General features: G+C 45.8%; 1 protein-coding gene across 2 annotated transcripts in view; it reads left to right on the top strand.

The window, feature by feature from the left end:
• The window catches only part of TOLLIP (toll interacting protein), a 119,475-nt gene that overhangs the window by 88,800 nt on the left and 13,137 nt on the right, over positions 1–17,538 (top strand). The window contains exon 6 of one of the 2 annotated variants that reach the window (XM_082269970.1): positions 14,310–14,330. The exons of the other annotated variant lie outside the window; for it this stretch is intronic. Within the exon in view, the coding sequence (XP_082126096.1) occupies positions 14,310–14,330 (21 nt within the window). The remainder of the gene's footprint in view (positions 1–14,309; positions 14,331–17,538) is intronic. 2 annotated transcript variants of the gene reach the window in all.

Raw genomic sequence — 17,538 nt, forward strand, 5'->3', positions numbered from 1 at the left:
ATGGAGTTCTGATACTTCTAATCATGCTTGCTACTAAACTGATTACCTAGAGCAGAGAGGGGGTTATATACCAGCTGGACTTGTTCTGCCTAGGCCTACTCTTGGAGGAGGCAATATTTTTTATTTTTATTCACTAAATATATAACTCAGTAGTTATGATTTATGGAGCGGTGTCCGTACAAGTACAAAAATCCAATTTTTTTTACTTCCTTTTAAGCTGTCCAGAAAAAAAAAGCAGTTAGAGGGTTGATAAAAAAACAATGAACACTGACAGGGGTTCTTACAATGGTCAGCTTTTTTGATTTATGCAAAACTGTTATTCCTAAAGGAAAAAAGCTTTTTGCTGTAACTGCTTATAAAGTGTTTGCTGGAGTTCATCTTTAATTTGTTAATCAAGTCCATCTAAATCTGCCAGTTTAACATTAACCTCCTCCAGACTGCTGTCCAAAGGTGTATGCTTTACTACTTCCAGAAAGAGACACCTTAAGGCATGAGATGTGTTACTGGCTGGATCACAAGGTGAAATCAGCCAGCTGGGGGAAAGTATCAGGTAGAAGAGAGGCAAAGGAATTAGGTTAACAGGATATAACTCAAGCAGAACTTGACCTGTACTCAGGCCATGCCCTTCCAGGCTACACCCCCAAGTCACTAGGTGAAATAAAGGAAAAAAGCCTTCTAAAAGAAAACAAATGCAACCACCACATTTAAGGAGCGGTAAGCTGCAATATATTACATTTTGTTTTTGGGTTTAATATCTTTTTAAGTTACCAAGTTCCTGGCTGTCCGGTATTTTTCTTTCTATTTATTTTTAGCGGTCTAGTATTTATGAATACATTTGCTTTTGTGATCAATTCTATGGACTTGAAAATTGTGCAGGTAGAATTGATTTTCCTTGTGAATGTGTCTCAAAAAAAACAAATAGAGGTCAATATTGAAGGTGAATGTAGCACAAAGCGCAATTGCCATATGTCCCCATCTTTGCTCTGCTGTCTGCCAAATCAGCAAGTTGATTGCTTTATGTCCAGTTGTGCTGCGGATACCTCTGTCCGCATGAAGTGTCAAATCCATAAAAGCACATGAATAATCTGTCCAGAGTAAGCTGCAGTACAAAGAAACCCAGACATGCAGGATTTCATACCAGCAGACTGGGGCATGTAGAAGCATATTTATTATTTGCACATCAATTTTAGTAAGCAAGCAAATTGCCTTTTGTTCAGTATTATATATTATAGGTAACCTAAAGATAGCTGGTCCCCTGAAAAAGAACACTTGGCCAAGTACCAACTCACTTATTTGATAAAATAAAGTTTCTCTTTCGTTCATTGATGGACACAACTCCTGATCTTCTTAACCATTGGGTTTTACTGCACCCTACAGGAGTAGGACTCTAGGCAGAAAAAAAAGTCTGGCTATGCCTATGAGCATAGCCATGGCTATCTCTCTATCTCTCTATTACTACTCCACAGATGGGTGGGTGCTGTGTCACTCAATGAACATCAGAGAAATTGTTTTTGATGGTAAGTCAAAAATCCCATTTCTCTTGCGTCCTCCGACAGTCGCCGCCCACTCATACAGTCTTCACTAATGGGGTATTGACTTCCTCTCCTTAGGAGTAGCTAGGCAAAAGACTTGTTAAAACAAAAGCATTACCATAGACACACCCATGGGGGCTGTCCCACTGGTCCAATACCCCTCCTGCAATAGCCATCCCATCTCAGTTTGTCTTCTTCTGCCTAGTTCAGGAGTAGTCAGGCTTCCCTGTGCTGGGGCTACAGTCTCAGCCTTCTTCTATTTTATACTTTTATTTTCTGAAAATGTCATTTTTTTTTCTTTGCATTGCTAGCTGTTCTTTTTGTCAGCTTTTAATTAGTCGGATCTTCGGATGAAGATGAAGTTTGCGGAGCTGGGAATTGGACTGGCCGTCCTGGTTATCCAGGACAGAGGATCAGATGAAATCCTAGCCCGCCATCGAGCGTTTAATAGGCTATGTGTTCGCCCTGGCCTCACAAACGACCCATCCCTGTCCAGGGATGCAGCCTTGTGAGGTGGCTACCTCACCGGACACATGCATGGTTTGTCCGTGAACCCCTGGTGTCCTGCGTTTTTGGCTGGCGGCACTCCCCTGCCATCTGAGGGTGGGTGGTTTTCCGTTTATTATGAGGCACCCCACACCACCGGGTACAGGTAAGTATACTCTGTGTGGGGCCTCTGTCTGGGGTCGGCAGTCCTCTGTGTCTGTGGTGTCTCCTATGTCTGTGCGTTTTTGGGCTCCCTGATCCTGGTCCCTGCAGGGCTTTTCTCTCACAGCCTGCGCTGTGTGGGTTTGGAGGATCCCTCTCCTGTGTCACTAAGGTGCTTGGAGGTATAGACTAGTGTGGCGACCGCTGCGGGGTTAAAAACCGCCGGTCCGCCATTTTAGGTGTGGGCAGCATGTCTGGCTTCACTGTGGGCGCTTGTATAGCATTGTGTGTAGTGTATTTTGGCACCTTACGACACCATCTTGTGTGTGGCAACGATCGTTCCGAGCACATGTCGGCGGCCATTTTGCGGAAGCCTCCCATTTGCTTTGCATAGGCATCCATGTTTCCTTAGCCTGCAGCCTCTGTTCAGTCTCTGCGGTGACATCACTTCCTTCCTTTTTTTCAGGAGCGATCGTAGGAGCTGGTAACACACTTCTGAGGGCTCTGTCCTGCTGTCCTTTCTTTTCCTCCATTTTGCAAAAAACCTTTTTGTTTGCAATGGAATCCCAGGACAGCAAATTCCCTCCAGCTTTGGTGGGGGATTCAAGTTCTTCTGAATTCTCTACTCTGACTAATTTGGCTGCTGTGGTGGCAGCTTTGGTGTCCAAAATGGATGTGCTGATGTCTGAACGTGCTGCTAGAAAAAGGCCTAGGGTTTCTTTTTCTTCTGATTCTGAATGTGACATGGTTGCTGTAGGTAGCGGGCCCCTTTCAGGGTCTCGCTCTTCTCAGGACCCGCAAGAGTCTGAGGGGGAGGCGGAGGTTACAGGAGTGGATGATTCCCCCCCTGGGACGCCGGAGGAACGCGCGGCAATGGATGCGCTGATTTCTGCCATTAAAGAAGCCCTACATTTAGAGGATGAGCCCAATCCTCCGGGCATTGTGTCATCTTTTGGTACACACAGGACCCGTAAGACGGCGCAGGTTTTTCCCTGCCCCGCTGAGTTTCATCACACTGTGAATGAACAATGGCGCAATTTAAAACACACCTTCATGATGCCTAAGAGGTTTCAACTTCTCTACCCTTTTGCGTCTATTACGGTTGCACGCTGGTGTGTGGCTCCTCAAGTGGATCACACCGTAGCCAGATTAAACAAGGCTACACTGGTTTCTACCGAAGATTCTCCGGTATTTAGGGATCCTACGGATAGGAGGCTGGAATCGCTTTCCCGCCACACCTATGTGGTGGCGGTTCCATGCTCAGGCCTATTTTCGCCTCTGTCATGGCCGCTCAGGCTGTGGCGGACTGGACCAAGGTGCTCAGACGCACACTCGTGGCTGATTCTGCCCCACCCACTGCTGTGGAGATGGTGGACCAAATTTATCAAGGGGGTCATGTATTTGTGCGATGCGGCCTTAAATGAGGCCCCTTTAGCTGCGGGCCTGTCCAGTGTCGCGGTGCTTAACCGTCGGCTGATATGGTTGAAGAGCTGGTCGGCTGACCAGAAATCTAGGAGGCGGTGGCTGACATTCCCTATGCGGGGTCTCGCCTTTTTGGGGAATCCCTGGATGAATTGTTTAAGGGAGTCACTGGGGGCAAGAGCACTCTGCTGCCCCAGAATCCTAAGGGCAAGTTTTTCCACGGCAAGCGGGGTTTCCGCCTTTAAACCTAATCAGGGTTCCTTTCGTGCCTTCAAGTCACAGTACAAGGAAAAACCCTTCAAGGGCCAGGGTGGCCAGAGAAAGCCCTGGGCCGGCAAACAGAAATCCAGCCAAGCTGGTGCGGCGGCTCAGTCCGCCTCTGCCTGAAGGGGCGCCCTCACCCATTTCAGGGGTGGGGGGACGTTTGCGCGGTTTCCTCCAACCTTGGCTACTCCAAGTTCAGGACAGGTGGGTTCAGGAAATCGTTTGATCAGGGTACAAAATCGAATTTCTTTCACAGCCGGTGGACAGATTCTTTCCCTCAAATCTTAATTTGACCCCAGGGCGGTTACAAGACCTGAATCAAGCGGTGCAGGATCTCCTCGCTCAGGGGGTAATTGTCCCGGTGCCTCATTGGGACAGGTTTCGGGGGTTTTACTCAAATCTGTTCACTGTGCCCAGAAAGGAGGGCAAAGTGCGTCCGATTCTGGACTTGAAAGCTCTGAACCGCTTCGTGCGCGTTCGAAAATTCCGCATGGAATCGCTCAGCTCGGTGGTGGCCTCTCTGAGCCCGGGAGAATTCCTGGCCTCTATCGAACTGAAGTATGGGTATCTACACATCCCCATATTCGAGGGTCATCAGAGGTACCTCCGATTCGCTATCGCGGAGGAATACTATCAGTTCGTGGCGTTACCTTTCGGTCTCGCTTCGGTTTCAAGGGTCTTTACCAAAGTGTTGGCGCCTGTTCTGGGACTGCTGCGGGCGCAGGGCATTGCGGTCTTGGGTTATCTGGACGATCTCCTGTTAAGATCGAGTGCCAGTCAGAGCCTGCTGCGAGATCTGTCCACTGCGGTCCAGACGCTTCAGGAGTTCCGTTGGACGATCAACGTTCCGAAGTCGACCATGTCTCCTTCGGTTCGTCTCCTGTATTTTTGGGATGGTTCTGGACTCTGCTTAAGCAAAGGTGTTCTTACCGGACAAACTCCGGTCCCTGCAATCCGTGGTCAGGTCCCTCAGGGACAACGAATCCTCGTCACTCAGGACCTGTATGCGGTCTCTGGGGTTGATAGTGTCGGCCTTTGAGGCAATCCCATTTGCACAGTTTCACACGGGGGTCTTTCCAAGCGGAGATTCTGGCCAGGTGGGACAGACTACCTCAGTCCTTGGACCTGAGGGTGTCTCTGAGCCGCCAAACCAGAACGGATCTCTTGTGGTGGCTTCAGTCCCCGGCTGTGTTGGAAGGAAAATCCTTCCGGCCGTTACTATGGACGGTGATTACCACGGATGCCAGCCTATCGGGTTGGCGTGGCGTCCTGGGCAACCTATCTGCCCAGGGCACTTGGTCGGGGGAGGAATCCTCCCTTCCTATCAACATTTTGGAATTGAGAGCGATCAGGCTGTGCCTGCTCCATTGGTCGGATCGTCTTCAGGGCCGTCCTGTGCGGGTGCAGATGGACAATGCCACTGCGGTGGCGTACATCAACCACCAAGGGGGCACCAGGAGTGCCCGGGCGCCCCTGGAAGTGACCGGAATTTTGTCTTGGGCCGAGACTCATGTCCCGGCGATCTCGGCAGTTCACATTCCAGTTGTGGAGAATTGGCAGGCCAATTATCTGAACCACCAGACCCTGGACCAGGGGAAATGGTCCCTGCACCCGGAGGTATTTCAGATGCTGTGTGCGAATTGGGGATCACCGTATGTGGATCTGTTTGCGTCTCGGCTAAACCACAAGGTGGAAAGGTTTGTGGCAAGAACGCGCGATCCTCTGGCAGATGCCTCAGATGCGTTGGTGGTGCCTTGGCATCAGTATTGTCTGATCTATGCCTTTCCTCCGTTTCAGTTGTTGTGCAGGTTCCTTCGCAGGTTGGCCTCCGAACAAGCACTGGTGATTCTGGTGACGCTGGACTGGCCACGTCGAACCTGGTACGCGGACATCTTTCACCTTACCGTCGAGCCTCCTTGGCGACTGCCAATGCGGGAAGATCCGCTGTCTCAGGGTCCGATCTTCCATCCTGCTTTACAGTCGCTGGCTTTAACGGCATGGCTGTTGAAAGCCAGGTCCTGTGAGACAGGGGTCTCTCCTCAGAGGTAATTCCTACCTTAATCAAGGCTAGAAAAGCCTTGTCTGGTAAGATATATTACCGAACTTGGAAGGATTATTTTGCCTGGATTATTTTGCCTGGTGTGAGTCCAGGGGCTTCTCTCCTTGTTCATACTTGGTGGCAAGAGTGTTGGCTTTCCTCCAATCTGGTGTGGACCAGCGCCTTGCGTTGGCTACGATTTAAGGGCCAGGTTTCGGCACTGGCTGTTCTTTTTCAGCGCCCTGTGGCGTCTAATTCTTTGATTCGCACCTTCATTCAAGGTATGCGTCACTTGGCCCCTCCTAGAAGGGAGCCCTTGCCTCCATGGGACTTGAACTTGGTTCTGTCTGTGTTACAACGTTCCCCGTTTGAAAACATCAGGGAAATTTCGTTGCCTCTGCTGTCTAAAAAGGTTGCCTTTCTGGTGGCGATCACTTCTGCTCGCAGAGTGTCGGAATTGGTGGCCTTGTCCTGCCGCTCCCCTTACCTGGTGGTTCATAGGGATAAGGTGGTCTTGTGACCAAACCCGTCCTTTCTTCCAAAGGTGGTTTCAGATTTAAACCTCAATGAGGACATTGTCTTACCTTCGCTCTGTGCGAATCCTAAGCATCCTAAGGAGATTGCGTTGCATTCTTTGGATGTTGTCAGGGCGATCAGGATTTACCTGTCGACTGAATCCTTTCGGAAATCGGATTCGCTCTTTGTCCTTCCTGAGGAACCTCGGAAGGGTATGGATGCGTCTGCGGCGACCATTGCAAAATGGATCAGACAGACAATTGTTCAGGCCTATTCGTTGAGGGAACGGGTACCACCCTTCCCTGTCAAGGCGCACTCTACTAGGTCGGTAAGTGCATCCTGGGCTTTCCGGCATCAGGCCTCGGTGGCCCAGGTGTGCAAGGCTGCAACTTGGTCGTCAGTGCACACCTTTTCCAAATTCTACAAAATTCATGTTCTGGTATCAGCTGATGCCTCCTTTGGCCGCAAAGTTCTCTGTGCGGCAGTCCAGTAGGGGACCCAGATTTTATTGCGGGTCCCTGGCTGTTGGGGTCAAATAACCCTTGGTTATTTGCTTTCCTGGGTTGTTGCTCCTGTTGAGCCTTTTTTGTTACCCAGAAGGTTCCCTTGCTGCTCTTGTAAGGTTCCTTTCTCTGATATGGGTACTGCGTTGCGTTTCCCACCCCTCATGTCTACACTGCTTTGGGACATCCCCATTGGTGAAGACTGTATGAGTGGGCGGCGACTGTCGGAGGACGTAAGAGAAAACTGAATTTTTGTAAAATCTTACCATAAAAATCCTTTCTCTGAGTCCTCCGACAGTCGCCGCCGCCCCTCTTTTGGGGTTCTTATACATTTAACTGCTTTGAGACCAAACTGAGTTGGGATGGCTATTGCAGGAGGGGTATTGGACCAGTGGGACAGCCCCCATGGGTGTGTCTATGGTAATGCTTTTGTTTTAACAAGTCTTTTGCCTAGCTACTCCTAAGGAGAGGAAGTCAATACCCCATTGGTGAAGACTGTATGAGTGGGCGGCGACTGTCGGAGGACTCAGAGAAAGGAATTTTACGGTAAGATTTTATAAAAATTCAGATTTTCTCTTTCGTTCATTGACGGACACAGCTCCTGTTCTTAACCATTGGGACGTCCCAAAGCAGTGTTAAACTTGAGGGGTAGGAAAAGCGAAAAATAAATTCCCAAGGCTAACTATATCTCCTCTGTTTGCTGCTACCCTGGATGACATCATTAAAGGTCTCACAGGGGATGGAAGAGTACCTTTCTTCCGCAGGCTACTAAGGGCGCGAGGACCCTCGTCGTAGACGTGGGCTCTCCCTCTCAGCTCATACGTTTTTTGGTTTTTTTTTTGTCCCTCAGGGTTGACTGACAAGGGATCAGAGCCCTTCGAGCCGGCCTCTTGAGGATCCAAGCGAACTTGGTCTGGCAAGTCCAGAGTTGGCTTCTCGAGACCTGTGGACAAGGCCCCTTCTGCATGAAGGTGCGCCCTTACCCGTATCTGGGGTGGGGGGATGTCTTCACTGGTTCCCGGACCTGTGGACTCCCCTGGTACATGTCGGGTGGGTCCACGAGGTCATTCAGTCCGGCTACAAGATCGAGTTTCGTTCTTACCCTCCGATAAGGTTCTTCCTTCCAACGTGCGATTGTCCCCGGTCCGCTTTCAAGCTGTTTTAAGAGCGTCTTCCTAAAGTTTTCAGTGGTTTTACTTAAACCTGTTTACATTCCCCAGGAAGGAAAGCAAGGTGTGTCCAGTTCTGGACCACAAGGCGCTGAACTGCTTTGTGCGAGTGCAGAAATTCAGAATGGAGTCCATTCGTATGGTGTTGGCTTCCCTGCATCAGGGGAATTTTTCTTGCCTCAATCGACATCAAGGATCGCTAACCTTTACATTGCAATATGTGTGGGTCTCCAGCGCTTCCCCTGTTTTGCCGTGGGAGAGGCGCATTATCAGTTTGTGGCGTTAACCCTTTGGTCTCGTTTCTGCTCCTCAGGTCCTCACTAAAGTGTTGGCCCCGGTGCTAGAATGGTTACGCCAATGTGGGATTTTGGTACTGGGCTACTTGGGACGACGATTTTCTGCGAGCGGAGTCTCCTACTGCTCTGGTGGAAAACCTGGATTCTGAATTTTCAGAAGTCTGCTCTAGTTCCATCCACAAAGCTGGACTGTCTGGGTCTGACTCTGGACTCGACCTTTGCCAGAGTGCTCCTTTCTCTGGATAAACTCCAGAAACTGCAGGCTTTAATTTGTCTCCTGCTGTCAAGCGGATGGTAATCCCTCCGGACTTGCATGTGGGTGCTGGGCCTGATGGTGTCTACCTTCGAGGCAGTTCTGTTTGCACAGTTCCATATGAGGTCCCTGCAAGGGAGATTCTGGTCAAATGGGACAAGAATCCGCAGTTCCTGGACAATCGGATCTGGCTGAGCCGGGGAATAAGAGTCCCTGATAGGCTGGCTTCGTTCTTCGGTGCTTCAGCTGGGTAAATCCTTCCTCCCCTTGTATTGGACAGTGGTCACCACGGATGCCAGCCTGTCCGGCTGGGGAGGCGTCCTCGGCAAAATGCTAAGGGGGTCTGGGGTCTGGACACTGGAAGAGTCTAGACTACCGATCAATGTCTTGGTGCTCCAAGCAATCGGACATTGGACGGATCATACTCGGGGATCTCCAGTGCTTATTCAATTGGACAGTGCCACGGCTGTGGCTTATGTCAATCACCAGGGGGGCACAAGAAGTGTCCTGGCGGCTCTGGATGTGGGGTTCGGTACGGTTTGTTCCAGCCCTCTCCGCCGTACACATTCCTGGGGTGGAAAACTGCCAGGCGGATTACCTTAGTCGGCAGGCGTTTGGACCAAGAGGAGTGGTCCCTTCATACAAAGGTGTTTCATTAGTTTTGTCTCTGGTGGGGCATCCCTGAGGTGGATCTGTTTGCCGTCCCGGCTCAACAGAAAGATGCAGAGGTTTGTGACTTGGTCACGGGATCCTCTAGCGGACGCCAAAGATGCGCTGGTGGCCCCGTGGGGTCCGTATCGTCTGATTTACGCCTTCCCTCCTCTCAAGCTTCTGCCAAGATTTCTACGCAGGATCGAGGCATAAGGGATTACAGTCATCTTAGTTGCCCCGGACTGGCCTCGCCGGGCTTGGTACTCCGATTTGGTGTGGCTGGTCACCGACGTTCCTTGGAAGCTTCATCTCAGGGAAGATCTGCTGTCCCAAAGACCAATCTTCCATTCTGCTTTACAGTCACTGGCTTTGACGGCTTGGCTGTTGAACGCCAGGTGCTGATGGATAGAGGTTTGTCTGAGCCGGTGATTCCAATGCTGTTAAAAGCCAGGAAATCTACTTCTAGGAAGATATACCATCATACGTGAAAGACTTGCATTGCATGGTGCGAGTCTCTTTGGGTTCACCCTGGCTCTTTTTTTCCTTAGTTCTGATTTTGACCTTCCTTCAGTGGGGGGGTTGAGCAGATACGGACCTTGAGTACTATCAAGGGTCAGGTGTCGGCCTTAGCGGTCTTCTTTCAACTGCCCTTGGCCACATACTCCTTGGTGCGTACTTTTCTTCAGGGAGTATGGCACTTTACCCCTCCAGTGCAGTCTCTGTTGCCACCTTTGGTGCTCTGTCCTCAAAAAGCCTCCTTTTGAGAATCTTCGAGAGATTCCCCTGCTTATGCTGTCCCAGAAGGTGGCCTTTTTGGGGGTCTTTCACCTCTGCGCGCAGGGTGTTTGGAATTGGCGGCATTACCCTGTCGTCCACCTTACTTGGTGGTTCACCGTGATAAAGTGGTTCTTCGCCTCTGTCTGTCATTCCTTCCTCGGGTTGTCTCTGATTGTCATTTGAATAAAGACATTGTTGCCTTCCCTGTGTCCCAGTCCAAAACATCCAAAGGAAATTGCTTTGGATGTGATCCGGGCGATTAGGTTGCACCTGGCAGCTATGAAGTCTTTTAGGAAATCAGACTCCCTATTTGTGGTTACGGAAAAAACCCTCAAAGGGTTAGAAAAATAGGATAAATGAGCGCTGCTTCCACAACCTCAATAATGAAAGTTTAATACATCAACAATACTAAATAAAGTGCAGTACATAAATAATCAATGCATCCACAATACTAAATACTATTCGCTAAAGTGCAGTGCATAAAGTCCTTTAGTGCTTTCAAAGAGCCAGTGCTTGATGCATTCTTTAGGTGTGTTCAAAGGGGCATTTGGTGCTCCCCGATGTAAAACAGCATATAGTGCTTCCTTCAGCACAAAAATTGGTTAGGGTTCTCCTCCTTCTCTCGTCCCTAGGCTCAGCATTGTGGTTAAAACAAGCTATAATGCTTCCTGCAGTGCAGTGAGCGGTTTGGGTATCACTCCTCCTCCCTTTGTTACCACACTCCTAAAGAAGAACTTTAAGCACACCACTCTGCCACAACGGGGCTAATCTGAGTTGTTGGTTGCTATGCAGTCCCTCACTATTTTAATGAAGCTGTTCTTTAAGAGTGTGGTAACGAAGGGAGAAGGAGTGATACCCAAACCGCTCACTTTTTTTTTTCTGCCTAGTGTCCTACTCCTGTAGGGGGCAGTATAAGCCAATGGTTAAGAAGATCAGGAGCTGTGTCCGTCAATGAACATCAGAGAAATGGATTTTACAGTAAGTCAAAAATCCCATTTTTTTTTTTTTTTACCAGCTCTGTTTGTGTCAGGATTAATATTGCAGCGTAGTAATAAACTGACTGTACTCACTGCCATGTTGAATAATTCTCTGCAGCATAAAAGGTGCCAAAACTGCAGATTTTCCACCGGGGCAGCATGAAATTAAAATGTAAAAGCAATTTCTGCATTGTATCATTCTGCTGAAGTTTCAGCTGCATACATCTGTAAATATACCTGGAATCCTATGATTTATAGAAGCAATGACACTGGCATATGTATAAGAATTGGCTACATTTTACATTCACTCTCTTTTAAAAGTTGGTAAATCTGAGCTGTCATGTGCAATTTGCTTAGTGCACTGTAGAAAATGTCCCTCCCACCAGTACATTATTGCTGATTATAGATTGTTGAGATGCTTGTCAATTTTTTTTCTTTGCGCACCACACATTTGGCACCACCACTGGGCATAGTTACCTGTATTTACCCAAACTGTGCATGTATGATGTAAAATTTTACGCTTGAATTTTAAATTAACATTGAAGAATAGGCAGTCTCATAAATATAATCTGCATCCTAAAAAGTTAAACTATTTGCTGTCTCATGGTAAACAGAGTATACCTCTTGCAGCAGAAAAGCAGAACCAGCTGGCCTGTGGTACCTCCAGACTTGCATATTGTGCAGAAGCTTGAAGGCTGTGGACAAATTTTTTTTATTAAAAAACTACTTATCAAAGGGACTAAATTGGGTCACAATCTACTTTTTATCTACTAATTTTTAGGCAAAACCATTTTTGAATAAGGTTTTAAAATTGCACTGTTTATCTCCTACTTTCCTCCCGGTATCCAGCACCGCACCCTGGGACTAGCACAGATTGGGTGCTTGTCAGGAAAGGGTAGTGTTGAGCTCTCCTAAAGCTCAGCAAGAGCGTATCTGCCGAGCAAGTAAATGAGGTGCCAGCACCAGTGAGGAAAAAAAAAAAAAAACATTATACCTTCATGTTACCCTCAAACACAGAAGCAGTTGGTTGCTCAGTACAAGCACATTCTGAGCAGCCATATCAAGCTCTGATATCTGCTCCAGTCCCGGTTTACACTGATGTGGATCTCATGCAATTCGAAAGGAATAGATTCGCCTGGCATCTGAAAATACATTGTTTTTTATGAAGGACGTTCATGTCTGAGGCGTGTTTTTGATCTGGTTAAAAAAAGGGTCCTGTGGGTTTGGAGCGATGCGTTTGTGGCATTCGGAGATAACTGTTCACATAGGAGATTTATAGCCAGTTTTGTATAGAAGTGACTAGAAAGGCAGATTTGCATAGAAGTGGCTGGAAGGCAGTTGTAGGGAAGAGGATAAATGGCATTTCTAGCATATGAAGGCAGATTGGAAATTGCAACAGTACTAAATTCGCATTGAGCAAAAGGGTATTCACCCTAAATGTACATCAGAATCGCACCTGAACCGCTAAAAAAACTACCTTTTGACAATTGCACTGAAAACTGACATGAAAATTCCATTGCATAAAGTAAGCCCTGCTGCTTGCACACAGCAAGGTTAAATGTAAAAATACCCCACTTTCCCCGGCATCTGGAACAGCATGTCTGGGGCACCGAGCGATATGATTTGCGCAACCCTGAGCTATATTCTCACCTTGCTCATAGTATAAAGTTGGGATATAGAAAGATGGAACCTATCGGGCTTGAGATACTTTTGACCATGAGCCAGCATGCCACAAATCCTGCCTTTTGCCATCCACACCACACACGTCATATGAGTGAATCTGTCACTGGTGCCAACTGTTCAACAACATGTTAGGTAAAGTGAGAACTCACCTGCTCCTCCATTGTCACTGCCTTGCAGGCTGAAAAGTTGTGGAATCTAGGTTGCCAGGTAGGGAGGAGACCAACATCTTGCTGTTTTCGCCAGTAAGAGAGTGATATTGTACAATCAGTCGAGTGCTCTCTTTTTTCCTGTTGCTGGCAAGTTGACAAGAGGATCGCTATTGTATCATGCATAAACCTTCTGCTTATTATCCAGTACATTGGGATGCCATAGGCTGGCCATGTAAAAACTGGCCTTTCTGCTGCAGAAAATATTTTCTCAAGTTTAACTTTGAGCTGCAAAAGTTTTCCTCATACCCCAGAAAGCAGTTTTATTAGTACACTTGCATTTTAAGGTGTGTCTATGGGCAAACTTTTTGGTCCGACTTTGATGCGTTTTGAGGTTCCTAGACATAGACATTGCTTCAAGTCCAGTCAAAATTGTGGCAAAATCACATGACTTTTAGGTCACACAAGTGTGAAAGGGGCCTTCAAGTTTGCACCAGGAGCAGTAGGCAAGAAAAGACCTTTCATTCAGGCCACCTAAAGGATTTTTTACTCACTTTGAAGAGATTTCATTTCACTTCCTGTTTTGTCTGAAAAGTAAAGTGAAAATGTAATCAAACACAGACGGGCCTTTAACCATTTCCTACGCCATCCAAAACCTAAAATATTTTGGCTTAAGATGCATTAAAATTTACTTTTTTTTCTTTTTTAAACCGCGAACATTATGTGCACACTTGGAGCAGACTATTTAAAGTATAGTAATCATGGGAGAAATATGGGGCTTCCATTGCTAACTTCATTTTAAAATTCTGGTCTGAGTGATAGACCTATAAAACTTGCAAAGTTCCAGTTCCCCATCTCTATAGCCAACGTATAGCAATGATGGCCTGCATATCTTTCATGATGCGTTTCCTTGACGTAGGATGATTGTGTTCCTGCATAAACTGTTGAAATATATCGCCATTTGCGATGACATATCTTGCCCAGTACTGTAGGATAAATCTTGCAAGACTTAAAGAACAGTTAAAAAAAAAAAAAAAAAAAACTGTTACCTATATACACTGGCTACATATGTACCTGCAGTGTTTAAAGCTAAAGAATTGGGGTTCTCTTTCTCAAATTTCCTTCCACCCACACCGCTTTTATTTGCATAGATCTGGATGATTTGCAACCAAGATTTCTTCTCAAAATTCACTAAAGGAATGAAAGCGGTGCTTCACTTAAATACCTAGTTGTCGTCAGGTACATATGAAGCTGGAATTCTCCTCCATAACTGATTTTTTAAATTTAAGCTGTTACTTTTTTCTTTTGTACATACATCAGTTTTCATTTTAAATGTAGGGTCTGGTTCATCTGCTGTTTGTATACCTAGAGAAATTACGTTGTCCTCACTTTTTGTTCTGCTCATATTCTCTTCTGTATACACACCCCACCCAGGACTTGATTACTGGTCTCTGGGTAAGTTTCTGTACCTCGCTGCATGATTCTTGGTATATGTTTGTCTTCACTTGTTAAATACTAGCACACCCCCAGCTCTTATGTTTGGTGTAAAGTACAATAGTGATGTGTATATGTACTCCTGAATGTTTTAATTATGAGATAATGTCTCAATGCTGTCATCAAGTAAGTTCTCAGCCTTAATGTGAGTTAATTATTTGCTATGAGTACTGATTGCAAAATTAAAGATGATCTGACACTTTTCAGCTCTTCTGTTCTGATAAAAGGTTCATGTTGCAGTGATCCTATGTAAGTAAATTAACATTGCCCTCAGCCTGAGAATTAGGTATGCAGTACATTTCTGCAATACATGCACATTTCCCCATGTTTTATCCATTTAAAATGTGGTAAGTAAAGAAAATGACACTTATTTTGCCAGAAATCTTGTGATCGCTGAACGTCCTGCTGCCAACACTGCGTTTGCTTCACTGAAAGCCTAATAATGTTTTCAGTCCTGTCTGAGTTCTCTATGGGACTGCAGAACTCATCAGAATGTATCATTGTCCCTCTCCACATGCATACGTAGATTTTTTTTTTTTCCCCAGAAAAACAGTGTAGCTGCTTTGACTTTTAGAATGAAAGGACTCTTTAAAAATGTAGTAATGAGGTAGCAGATCTACATCAATAGGAACTCTTGTAGGGCACCTATAATCCATCTTGCCAGCAGCTGCCTGAAGAATTTTGCACAGGAAGTAATAAGAACAGCTTCACACTGTGATATTGTGGTTCCGGATTGTTGGTGGAGATCATAGACATCGATGGCAGCCAGGCCTGATAGCTGGAGGCAGTGAATAGTGTTGGCTTCTGTCAAAGGGAAACTTCTATTAACATTGCCTCAGTGTAGGACATCATGCATGGAAAGGTTACGCTACAGATTGCAGACAAGAGGTTCAGACTAAAATGTCAGACTTTGTGATCTGTCAGTCACATATAGCGTTGTTTCTCTTCTTGTGGTCACCTTCACAGAGTTTGCCATACCTTGCAGAGAGTACATGGCATCTTCACTCCATTATTTGCCTGGCTTGTGGTAGATCTACAGTGCCTTGGAAAAGTATTCACCCCCTTGTTGTTTTTCGTGTTTTGTTGCCTCACAACCTGGAATTAACACAGATTGAGGATTTTCATCATTTAATTTACAGAACATGCCCACAACTTTGAAAATGTTGTTTTTTTTTTTTTTGTATTGTGAAGCAAACAACAAATAGGACAAAATAAAAGAAAAAGTCAATGTGCATAACTATATACCCCCCTAAAGTCCAATACTTTGTAGAGCCAACTTTTGTGGCAATCACAGCTCCAAGTCGCTTTGGATAAGTCTCTATGAGCTTGCCACATCTTACCACTGGGATTTTTGCCCCTTCCTCCTGGCAAAACTGCTCCAGCTCCTTCAAGTTGGATGGTTTGTTCCTATTAACAGTAATCTTTAAGTCTGACCACAGATTTTCTATTGGATTGAGGTCTGGGCTTTGACTAGGCCATTCCAACACATTTACATGTTTCCCCTTAAATTACTCAAGTGTTGCTTTAGCAGTGTGTTTGGGGTCATTGTCTTGCTGGAAGGTGAACCTCCGTCCTAGCCTCAAATCACGCGCAGAGTGGTACAGGTTTTGCTGAAGAATATCCCTGTATTTAGCATCATCCACCTTTCCCTCAACTCTGACCAGTTTCTCAGTCCCGGCTGGTGAAAAGCATCCCACAGCATGATGCTGCCGTGACCATGTTTCACTGTGGGGATGGTGTTCTTTGGGTGATCTGATGTGTTGGGTTTGCGCCAGACATAACATTTTCTTTGATGCCCAAAAAGTTCAGTTTTAATCTCATCAGACCAGAGCACCTTCCTCCATACATTTTGGGAGTCTCCCACATGCCTTTTCGCAAACTCAAAACGTGACATTTTGTTTTTTGCTGAAAGTAACGGCTGGCTTCTGGGCACTCTGCCAAAAAGACCAACTCTATGGAGCGTATGGCTTATTGTTGTCCTATGTACAGATACTCCAGTCTCTGCTGTGGAACTCTGAAGCTCCTCCAGGGTTACTTTAGGTCTCTGTGCTGCCTCTCGGATTAATGCCCTCCTTGCCCGGTCCGTGAGTTTTGGTGGGCGGACGTCTCTTCGCAGGTTTGCTGTTGTGCCATGTTCTTTCCATTTGGTTATCATAGATTTGATGGCGCTCCTGGGGATCATCAAAGATTTGGATTTTTTTTTATAACCTTACCCTAACCCTGACTTGTACTTAACAACATTGTCCCTTACTTGTTTGTAGAGTTCCTTGGTCTTCATGGCAGTGTTTGGTTAGTGGTGCCTCCTTGCTTTTTTGTTTTTCAGCCACTGGGGCCTTTCAGAAAAGGTGTGTGTGTGTGTATATGTAATGACAGATCATATGACACTTAGATTGCACACAGGTGGACATCATTTCACTAATTATGTGACTTTTGAAGAAAATTGGTTGCACCAGAGCTTTTTTTTTGCTTCATAACAAAGGGGGTGAATACATACGCACATGCCAATTTTCTGTTTCCCATTTCTAAAAGAAAAGCTATATATGTATATGTATATATATATATATATATTATATTATATTATATTATATTATATTATATTATATTATTTTTTATTTTTTTTATTTATTAATTTATTTTTTTCACTTCACCAACCTAGACCGTGTTCTGATCCATCACATAAAATTCAGATTAACAAAACATTGAACTTAAGGCTATAATGTAACAAAATAGGTATCCTTTGATTTTGAAAGAGTCAGATCTTTTATAAGGCAGACCTCTGCAATTATAATTTTGGGTGAAGTATTATGAACCAGCTTTTAGAAATCAGTTGCAGTATATAGGCAGTTCAGTTAATAAACAATTGTTCCAACAAATATACCAAATCACTATTTCTGTATTGTGGCAAACGGTAATTTGTGAGCTACAAATGACTTGATACAATCAAATCTGATTTACCATGTGTTACATGACTGGAAGTGTGAAAACTTGGCATCTTACACAGTAATTTTTGAGTGTTTTTATCAGCTGTTGACCACAGCAATTTTGCCATCCATGGTTTCAAGTAACTAGATCAGCCTTTCCCAACCTTTTCAACACAGAGCTACCCTTGAAATACCTTTCTGATCTCTTGAAACCCCTGCTAAAATGACCATATCTACAAATCATGATA

Source organism: Pelophylax lessonae (genome assembly GCF_965119305.1).
Source record: "Pelophylax lessonae genome assembly, chromosome: 10".
Classification (NCBI taxonomy): domain Eukaryota; kingdom Metazoa; phylum Chordata; class Amphibia; order Anura; family Ranidae; genus Pelophylax; species Pelophylax lessonae.